General features: G+C 39.8%; 1 protein-coding gene across 1 annotated transcript; it reads left to right on the top strand.

Moving 5' to 3' along the window:
* The first annotated feature begins 4,604 nt into the window (after nucleotides 1–4,604).
* macc1 (MET transcriptional regulator MACC1) lies at nucleotides 4,605–10,214 on the top strand. Its single transcript, XM_018688336.2, has 5 exons — nucleotides 4,605–4,773; nucleotides 5,988–6,110; nucleotides 6,208–8,258; nucleotides 8,398–8,586; nucleotides 8,674–10,214. The coding sequence occupies exons 2-5, from the start codon at nucleotides 5,996–5,998 to the stop codon at nucleotides 8,875–8,877; spliced, it is 2,559 nt and encodes an 852-aa protein (XP_018543852.1). The 5' UTR covers nucleotides 4,605–4,773; nucleotides 5,988–5,995; the 3' UTR covers nucleotides 8,878–10,214.
* The last annotated feature ends 606 nt before the right edge of the window (nucleotides 10,215–10,820 follow it).

The following is a 10,820-nucleotide window of genomic DNA, read 5'->3' as shown; positions in this document are numbered from 1 at the left end:
TACTTAGAGGCTTTATGTCACCTTTTGCTCTGTGTGTTGTTGGTAAGATGGGGGAAGGGAAAACACTGAATACTTGGTAATATAGTCATATATGTAATTATAATATAGTCAATTTCTTTATCATAAGGTTTAAGATTGTTGTCTATTTCCTATGGGTTTATGTAAGGTTGATTTAAGACATAAAGGAACTTACCATATTACCATAAACTGCTATCTATTAAAATGTGTGTGGATAGATATTTTACTGATAGAGTCAGGTTTTGGGAGAGGACACCATTTTATGTTAAAAAAAAAAAAAAAAAAAAAAACACACAAAAAAGCCCATACATTTTTCAACTGTCTCAAAGGATAACTAAAACATAAACAGGCAAAAAGTAATCATTAAATATGGACAGAGTCATTTTGGCCTCATGCCTCACAGTGCATGGCTCTGTGTTGTCATGTTATTAACACCTTCCCAGACTGTCGCAGCATCACCTGGTCCTCAGAGGAATGTCCCGCCACTGCCTTCATTTGAATTAAACTGGCCTTGGAGTGGAAGGGCACGGACGCCAAGATGAGGAGAATGAACGCTGCCAACTGCAGATGAAGGCCACAATAACAGCTACGGTCAGAGCACACGGTGCGTTGGCAGCCAGACCCAGCTGTAACGCAGTCACCTAGAAAACAGGAAAGAGAAATAATATGATCTTACACCGGGTGATAGAGATTTGGACGTAGGAGTAATTCTGAGGTTGTATTCTGTTTAATAAAATTTAAGCTGAATCAGGGTCATGCCAGCTGCTAATGATATGAGGAGACATATTGGGTTTTCTAGCTCCACCAGCAAATCACAGTGTTGTGGTAACACCTCTCAACGATGATGCATCTGTGGCCAATTTTGTGGTTAAAACCCCCCAGCCGCACTGTCATTGTCATCAAACCAACCAATCTCCTGGGAAAGGCAATTTGACGGGGTTCGGAGTTTAGTCAAAATAATTAACGGTAATTGCTGTAACACTGACAGGGGCGCCCTTATACAATGCTTTCAGCAATTTACGTCACAGGTGGTGTTTCACCTGTCTAACTGAGTGGAATAGCCACAGATTCAACCTCAATGTGAGAAACTCTGCAGGTTTTCTAGACTTGTAACCACAGTTCAATTACTTCATTACATCAATGTCTGTAAAATAAATAAGTGTAAGTTCACTACAGAATCAAAACAGGTTGAAGACATTCATCAAAAAGAACTATTTTTCTACAAATGCCTGAGAAAACGTCTTCAGTGAAATGTGTAAATCCCTTAAAATTCCTTCAGGCTGTTGAAACACATAAACCAGAATAAAAATGACTTGAAGTTAAAAGACATGACGCAACCACAGTTTCCTTGAATGACCCAAACAGACATCTCCACCCACAATGATGAAGATTCAAGTCAGCAGGAGAGTCCTGAGCTTTCATCCTGGTGAAAGTGAGAAGAGCTTTCACAGTTTCTATGGCCTTTTTTTTCCTACACAAAAGTCTAAACCTTCACAAATAGGTTTCCCAAAGACTCCCTTTCACTATGGCAAAAACAGATAAGAAATTACATACAGTTGAATATACTAGAAGAGCTTTACATCAAATATCACAATTACAGCTGCAATAATTGATTGATTAATTAATTTGTCAATCAAAAGACAAATTTTCACTAACTGTTTTGATTATTTATGAATCAATTTAGTTAATTTTCAGGCAGAAATGTCAAACATTTGCTGATTCAAGCTTTTCAGACATGACAAGGCATCATCTTGTTCTCTGAGAAACTATGATGGACATCATCACCGTTTCTGACATTTTAGACCCAATGATTGATCGATAAATCATGAAAATAATTAGCAGATTAATTGATAATGACAATAATCTTTAGCTGCAGCACTAATCACGGAGGCAGGGCTCCACTAAGGTGTTGCTGCTACAAAGAGGTAGAGTCCCTGTTTGGCATCATTGCTATTGAATGTGACACTTGTTTCCCTTCTAATACGTGTTGGTGTCTGCATTTCATCAGCTCACAGTTACTGTATATACAGAGTACAAAGTTTGACACAGCTCTTGTTTGGTCTTATAGAACAATCATATGTCCATCATCTCTCTCTGGTTTAAGAATAAATAACATCAAAATGTCTGCTCAAATCAACTGTAGAGAAATGGCTCCACCAAGTGGCACAAACATGTAAGCTTCAAACAACACCTCTGTCACTTAATCTACAAAACATCAACAAACTGCCTTATTCCAACAGTAGTAATGTATTTCACTATTCAGGGGGTTTAAAGTAGGTTTGCATAAGAGATTACTTAATTACTTGAAAATCACTCAAACTTGAGTCAAAAGGTTTTTACTCAACAGCTGCAAATGGAAGATTTTGTGTAAAACTGTTCTTGAATTGAAAGTGAACTGAAATTGGACTGATCTAATTGTGGTAATGTTGCTGCAGAAAGAAAAGACAAAAGTCATCTGTAAAGTAAAGAGTATTATCATGAAGAAAGTTTCTATTAAGATTAAATGAGGGTCAGTGGCTAATTAATGTGAATATTGGGGAGCAGATTTTTTAAATATGAAGACGTATAGTATTGGCCTCATTTCAATGAACAGATTTGTGTAGCAACTGCAAAATACTACACTGTTTAAATTTAGTAATCTTCTCACAGGCACACTAGCACTTACAATGGGGTGACAGCACAATGCGAGTTCAGTCATTTTGTACTTGCCCTGTCACTTACAAGCATAGCAATAGATCAAAAAAACTGGTTAAAGACCTTTTTCTCTGCAGACATTTTAATTTGTTCTTCTGTATTCAGATTTTGTTTACTAATAACATTAACAAAGGTTCTGACAATATGACTGTGATTCAACATGCACAACACCAGGACCCTGAAACTAAGGCAACTAAATGGAATTCAGCCATCATTCATTTTATTATGTACACATGTGCTTTTCCTGCACCAACATGTAAAATGTATTTTAAACATATTTTTTACTGTATTAAAGAATGAATCTGGTATTATTCTAGATTTTGTCCTTCAATACAAACCTCACGCAGACAGGAGTAATTTGCAATACTGATGTGATTTTTCTGTTAGAGCACAGAGAAAAAAACTACATCAAGCTTTGGATACACACTCAACACTTATCACAGTAGAGTCAATTCATTGTTAGTTTTTGCTTTTTCATGGGATTTGTGGAAAATGAGATAAATAGTGAATGTTAACAGCCTTATGCCATCTACTGTACGTTCTCAAAACAGCCACAAGAGAGCAGACTTTGCTCACAGTATCTTTTGTTTCAGATACTTGCTACAGAGTTATCAGAGCCTGTGCTGATAATGAAATTACTGTAACTGTGTTGTGGTGGAATGTGGGAAGTATGTGGGTTTTGTTTGTTTCATATTCAAGAAGTTAACACCAACCTCATACATGCACAGCACGGGATAATATCCAAGTGAAAGTAGGAAACTTAGCTACAGAACAAAAGTAAATGTATTTTTTTAATTAAATGGGCTTTTATGCTCGATCATATAATTTACTAAATACTTTGCATCAGTACATGTTAATTAGTCATGCTAAAGTCCAGTCCCTTGCAGCCACTGACCATACTTGCTACATGAAAATTCATAAGCTACTCAAGAGTGCTTAGTTGCATTCCTTGAGAACAACTGCCTTTGGATGCCAGGGCCTGCATCCAAAGACCACAACAGCTCAGAAGGGACATTTCAACCTTAGCATGGATATTCATCAGCAAAGATAACAGTAATACAAGCTTCTCCCACAGGGATATTTGCAGTTATAACTTTTCATTCGCTTTGGCACGCAGCTGTTGAACTTCAGGGTTGAGCCCTTAGCAGTCAAAAAGAGTGGTTTCCTGCTAGATTTTTGTTCTACAAAGATCAAATATGATTTAACAGTGAGTTAGTGATCTATTCAGACACTCATCACAGTAAGTGTGTAAAACCTGTTCAGTGAGATAACATGACTTTTGTCCTTGATGGGATTAAGATCTGTTAATCTTTCTGTTCATTTTGGCTTTGATCTACACTCACTCAAAACAGCAGTGATAATGACACAGTCAAATCAATAAAAAACAAACCAACACAATTACTGAGTGTCAAATGAGTGAGAGTGAAAGAAGTAGAGGGAGAAATACTATCATGACACACGACCTTCGTTTGTTATCTCTGGCTTACAAATAAACCACAACAATTATATAGGCCTAAGCACCTGCTTTTGGTTGCCACACTCTTCCGCTGCTGCGTGGACCGCAGAAGCTGCATGAGAGTGCATCAACACATTCTACTAATACTTTCCTTTACATTAGGCTGAGAGCTAACTGTGTGGGTTAACCTTCTTTCTCGTATCTCCTCATCGAGTAAGTAGTGCTCTCCAGTGTGTGTTGGCATGTTTTGTTAGCCTTTCCGGCGTGCTTATCACCGACCTCCGGCTCCTGTCGAAACTTACAGGTATCGCTCAGTTTCAGGTGTTGTAAGTCTCGTGCGTAAACAGAGCGTTGCATTCTGGGCGTCGTAGTTTACCGACCCGGGAGAGGCCACTCCTCCGAAGGGGGTTCCTGTGTTATTTCAAACTTCTAGTCCCAAAATGCTCCGTGCCTGAGAGCAAACAGAGCACAGGGGCTGTAACGTGAGGAGGAGGTTGAGCTTTAGAGATATTCCTTAAAGGAAAAAAAAAAGTGTAAATGACAGTGGATTGGCCTCCTTTACTGCCAACGCGCCGAAGCAAAACTATAAACGTCTCATGCCGACGGTGAGATCAAACTTTATTCTCTTACTTTTTGTTTCCGAGTTTTATTATCAGGAAGTAGCCTAGCAAGGTTATGCTTTATTAATATGTAACTGCAGAGGGCATACACACCTGTTCAGACACTGACACTTGCTGGTGTGAGCCTTCAGCTGAAGCGCTTATGTCTGAATCTGTGCTGCTGAGTGTTTCTTGTTCTGTATGGATTATTAATAAATGTAAGATTTGTTTGAGAATAGTTTCAGCTGATTACATCAAAATATGCGCATGATCACAACAGTTTAATCATGGAGCACGATACTATACTTCAGGAAATCCAGTAGAATGCGCACAAAGTAAGCAGCTGCCATGCAGTATTTCAATAGTGTAGACAGTTTTTATTCTCGGTAGTACAGTGACAGTGGCACTTTGATCATAGCAAGAAGCGCTGAGAGAACCGACTAGGGTGTCTAGGCTTGACAAGACCAACCTGTTTTTGTGCACTGGTGTAGGAAACCACATTATTAATGACTGACTCACTGTGACAAGTCATGAATGGGTAGTGTCCTTTTACGCAAACAAGTGACAGACTGAAGAGTTCAGGCTTTATTCCACGTTTGGAACAATTTTCTGTAACATACAAGACGCCCCACAGAAAGCCTGGGGCTCACTGTGCTGAAGGAAACATATACGAGACTGAACAATAACTTTACTCACAGGTGTTTTATTGCGCAGAGACCTCTTGTTGTCATGTGTCACAGCATTTCAAGATATATGCCTGCTAAGCGGTAACTTAAGGGCTGCAGCTAACAATCACTTTAATAAATTAATCTGCCTATTATTTTATTGATTAACCATTTGGAAGTGATACAATTACCAAGAGTCCAAGCTGACGTATTCAGATTGTTTGATTTGTCTGACTAATAGTCCAAACCTCAAAGATATTCAGTGATGGAAGACAAGAAAAACAAGCCAATATTTATATTTAAGGAGCTGGAGCCAGTGAATTGGATATTTTGATGGATATTTTTCTTAAATAATGGTTTTAAAATGTTCAAAATAGTTACAGCTTAATTTTCTGTCGATTAATAGATTACAGCATTAATTTTTGTTCTATTTCAGGACCCCTGATTAGACTGATTAAGGAATAACGTAAAGTCAGGAATAAAGTAATGTTTTGTAGGCAAGCAAAAGGAAAAAGAGACTGAGAAATTTAAACTACATTGTTTTGATGTTTACAGATGAAAATATGGCAGCTGGAAGAGCAAGGTCCTTCCGTCGGGTTGGTAGTCTAATGCGGAGTAAATCTGAGGGGACACTAATCGACCTGAGTGATGATACCACAACAAGCAACAACCTGAATGGTAAAGTTCTAATTTTGAAACATAAGCAGCTTGTGGTCTAGATTTGAATAAACTACATATTGATAATGTTAACTGAACCAAGCTATTTTTTCCACAGGTGGGTATGTGTCACAAATCACACAGACGTCTGAGTGGCCGCTTTTACAGCCAGAAGTCGCACATCCATCTCAGACAAAAAATCCTTTTTGGAACAAACTCTCCGGATCCAACCCTTTCTTAGATGATATTGTACACAACAGCACAGACAAGCACATTTCCAACACAACGAATGAAAAAGGAGAAAATGAAAACCATCTGGACACAAATAACGATGATGTCATCAGCACATCTTCAGATGAGGGCAATGTGGGGAACTTTTTGGAAAAAAAACAAAAAGTCTCCAACAGATCTGGGAGATGGAGGAGTGCCTCCGACATTCTGGATGATCTGGAGAGAAAAGAGCCGAAACGGGACAACAGCTTCAAAATGCCTGCACCCGTGCTGAACCCAGATTTTGAATGGCTAAAGAATGACAGAGAGGCCTATAAGATGGCCTGGCTGAGCCACAGGCAGCTAACCCGCTCATGCCTGGACTTAAATCTGATGAGCCAGAGCCCCGGATGGGCTCAGACACAGGCTACTGGCTTTCAGGTTATCTGCAGGATCGACCACACTGGAGGCTCAGTACAGCTGCCAGACTCAGAAGTTAGCATCCATATCCCGGAGGGCCATGTTCCTCCTGGGGAAGTCCAGGAAGTTACACTGAAAGCAATGCTAGACCCTCCTCCTGGACTCAATAACAACTACATGACAACTATGAGTCCGTTTCTAGAGGTGGTCCTCAGCAACATCAACACAAAGGAGTGTATCTCCCTGGAGATGAAACTGTCCGGGGAGGTGAAGAATGACCCGTTAAGTCAGGTGATGACCACTGTGGTCGGGCTGGTGTCCAACAAAAGAGGGGGACCTTATCTAAAAGTGGACGACTGTTGCGTTCACAAGAACGTGATGAAGATGAAGCTCCAGGACCTGAAGACACATTTTTATGTGATTGCAGTCGCAGAGGCCTCTGCAATCCAGTCCCCTGCTACATCAGTATGGGATTACCTTGACCGTCAAATCACTGTAGCAGTTTATGGTCCCAGGTATATCCATCCATCATTCAAGGTTGTAATAGTTGTCTGCTGTCACGAGGACGTGCCACCAAAGCTTCCATTTTCAGATATATGTAGAGGCAACAAAAACCTGCCTCCGCTTGTGCTGCAGCTTTGGGGAAAGCATCGGTTTAAACCAGATAAACTGAATGACCTGCATGTCATGGTTAGCATCGCAGGCTCTGTGTTTCAAATCAAACCTGAGGACAAACAGAAAGAAGTGAGGCAAAGTCAGCTCAAAATAGGGACAGTTTTACATCTTCCAGTTGCACTATCTTGTACTGGCAATACAGAAATGACTCCCTTTCAAATAGATCTACAAGTGAAGGAATCAAACACTGCCACTGCTGCACATTTCCAGGTGCCCTCCCCTCCCGCAGCACCCATTCGATCAGAAAAGCGAGTGCCAAGGAAGATGGAGAGGCGGACTGAAATAGCAAGAACACTGCCCATTCCAGAGGAAAGTGTTCCAGATCTCCCCAAGTTTGAAGACAAACCCGTGAACCTTCAGTGGTATGGTGTAGCCCTGAAGTCAGTTCTCCGTCAGCCACGTGTAGACTACCTTCTAGAGTACTTCAAGGGGGACACTGTGGCTCTCCTTTCCAGAGAGACCGTTAGGTCAGTGGGTAATTCAAAAGTAAAGGAGTGGTATATTGGGTTTCTGCGAGGTAGGACTGGTTTGGTTCACTGCAAAAACATCAAGCTCATAACCAGAGACCAGGTGATAGACTTCACCAGTATTCGACTCACCAGCGAGGTCCTCTTGGACAACATGACGCTGCCCTTCAAGAAGCTTACTTACATGTACTCTGCCATCCAGACACTGGTCACTGAGCACATAACCAGCTGGAGGGGTTTGGCTGATGCTTTAGGGTACAGCAACCTGACGCTGGACAGCATTACGAGGAGGCATGCTGAAACTGAGGCTGATAAGGTGGCTTGTGTTCTGGAAAAGCTGAAGGAAGACTGTCACACTGAGAAGAGCAGGAGAAAGTTTCTGCATGAACTCATGGTGGTAAGTAGATAATAACAATATATTTCTGATGAATTCACACTGTAATTGGCACACACACAACCCACCATCCATGCTATGACAATGTCACAGCCTGTATGCATGGTTTTATAGGTGCTTATCTCTGTGTTTTTCATCCTAGGGCCTGCTCAAGATGGACTCTGTGAATCTTGTGGCCCAGCTGATTCAGAACACAGTCATCCTGTCCACTGCTGTGGAGCTTGGGGTTCGATGGCGGGAGCTTGCTGAGAAGATGGGAAAACTCTCCAGCGCTCAGATTGCCGGCTACGAGGCACCACACCGAGGGAAGAGCGGAGAAGTCAGTCCCCAGGTCAGTTTAACGGTATGCACTGACACTGCAAGTAATACAAGATTTGTGCAAATACAAATCAATTCCCTGTTTCCTGATGTGTTGCAGTCGATGTGGAAGCCTGCCTATGACTTTCTGTACTCATGGAGTCTGCGTTATGGAGACAGCTACAGGGACATGATCCAGGATCTGCACTTGGTCCTGGACAAAATGAGAAACCCCACTACCAGACAGTGGAGGCAGCTGACCGGTGCCCTCATCACTGCAAACTGTCTTGATATCTTTCGGGTCTCTGCGTACCCAAAAAGCTAAACCTTTTGCAAATGCACTCTAGTGATGACGTCAACGTCCATGCACTTTGGAAAAACAGAGAAAGAGAGGATTTGTTACACTGCAATAAGGTTTTCATAAAGATGTTACTTAACCCCTTTTGTTGTCCTATAGCTTTGCTTGCTTCAACTTCATAGTAATTTTTTTATACAAAGCATTAGAAGCAACGTTATTGAAATTCAGTCAAGTGCTTGCACTATATGTCCACATCTCACTTGGTGAGTGTTCAGTATGTTCTCACAATCATTGAGCTGTGAAGAAATGTCACTTCATCTTGCAAACAGAAGAAAATGAAGTGTAGTTTGTCACTTTTGTCTACATGTCTGTGCCAATGAGGTACAGCCTTGAAGTAAAACATCATGTTGGTAGATCATTTTCAGTTTTTGAAAATGCTATCCTGCTTAAACTTAAATCTACAATATTTAGGAACTGACACTGTAGATGTAGAAATGTGTTCTATTTTTATTTCTTTGAAAAGTAGGTGATTATTAGCTCACATACTTTTACATTCTACCATATACTCAGTACATTAAGTGTTTCAGTGAATCCATACCCAGATGTCACAGTGCTTCTAATGTGTTTTTCTATCTGATTATTTATGTATCTAATTGGTTTTTTAATACCTCACTGTTGAAACTTTTGCAGTGCATATGAGCCTTTCCAAGTTTCTTTATATGATTTCACATACAAATGTCTTCATAATTTTAGTAACACAAATTTACAGAATGCACATACTATATTTAATTTCTTTTTTTTTATATCAGAATTCAGATCACTATTATAGAGTTTATTATGTTATTATGAGTGGGAGTGGGACCATACTGTGTGGAGAGTCAGAAAACCAATAAATGTGAACACTATTGCTGACTAACACTCTCAAAGTTTTCGATACATGAAGTTGTATTTACTGTAGACATTGTGTGCTGGAAATGAGGACACTCTTCCAAAGTGAAACTTGCCTTTTAAGTTTCCTGATGCCAGTAAACAAAATATAAAGATGCTATTTTAATGTACGTGTCATAAAATATTTTTGTCTTTACTTATAGTATTTGCTATTTTTATATTGTTACAGATATGTACAAAACAGATCAATTTTCTATGGTGTACAATGCAACCATTACATATTCATTTTGGCATTGCCAAATGGAAGCCTCAGTGTTTAGAGCGGTACCATGTGGAGACTGATGTCTTTAATACTGAAATGGAGACACCATGCATGAGATATGAATAAATATGAACTGCAGTAAGATATCCGATCTGTTTACCTTTTAATAAAGATGTTATTCAGAGCAGTGGCCACTAAAATAACAAAGAGCTAATTCAACTGAGTGCCATCTCAGTAACATTTGTATGCAGGTCATTCACAAAAACTGCTGTACATGTTATTTAAATCATGTTTAAATACTTAACAACTTATGTGACATTTATAATTTTTGCATTTTACCAGTGTTAAATCACACCATCGAAAACAAATGTCGTTTCCATTGATTTTCCCTGACTGTTTGCTTTTCCCTACACTGTTTGTTTAAGCTAGTTTCAGCTGAGAGCATTGTGTGCTGGTTCTCTATCAGACAGAGAGCAGAGAGTGCCGAACCGACTTTACTTTGGCTCACTGAAAGCACCCCGGGAAAAGTAAATCAAATAAAGAAAATGGTATCAGGCAACAGAGTGAACTGATTCAATCTCCAACATGAGAGTGATTGTGTAAGGTTGTACTTAAGAGTTTTTTTTTCTGTAAGGGCTGATGATAAACAGTGTAGGATAATTTAGCATGAAGGAGTTTAGCAGGAACAAAGACAAATCAGTGATATGAAACATTAGATATGATGTTAAAGTGAGAGGCCAAACAAGAAATTATTTGCACATCACTCCAGAGGCTTTTTCCCCTACTAAAATAACATATTTTGTATGAACATCTGTCTGAT

Source organism: Lates calcarifer, linkage group LG15, assembly GCF_001640805.2.
Source record: "Lates calcarifer isolate ASB-BC8 linkage group LG15, TLL_Latcal_v3, whole genome shotgun sequence".
NCBI lineage: Eukaryota > Metazoa > Chordata > Actinopteri > Centropomidae > Lates > Lates calcarifer.
Note: the sequence above shows the minus strand (reverse complement) of the source record. Positions and strands in the feature narration are given on the sequence as shown.

Excerpts from the sequence above, each read along its gene's own strand:
- macc1 (XM_018688336.2), top strand. The coding sequence starts at position 5,996 with ATGGCAGCTGGAAGAGCAAGGTCCTTCCGTCGGGTTGGTAGTCTAATG. Across the intron at positions 6,111-6,207 it reads AACAAGCAACAACCTGAATG|GTGGGTATGTGTCACAAATC; the intron begins GTAAAGTTCTAA and ends TTTTTTCCACAG. Across the intron at positions 8,587-8,673 it reads GCGGAGAAGTCAGTCCCCAG|TCGATGTGGAAGCCTGCCTA; the intron begins GTCAGTTTAACG and ends GATGTGTTGCAG.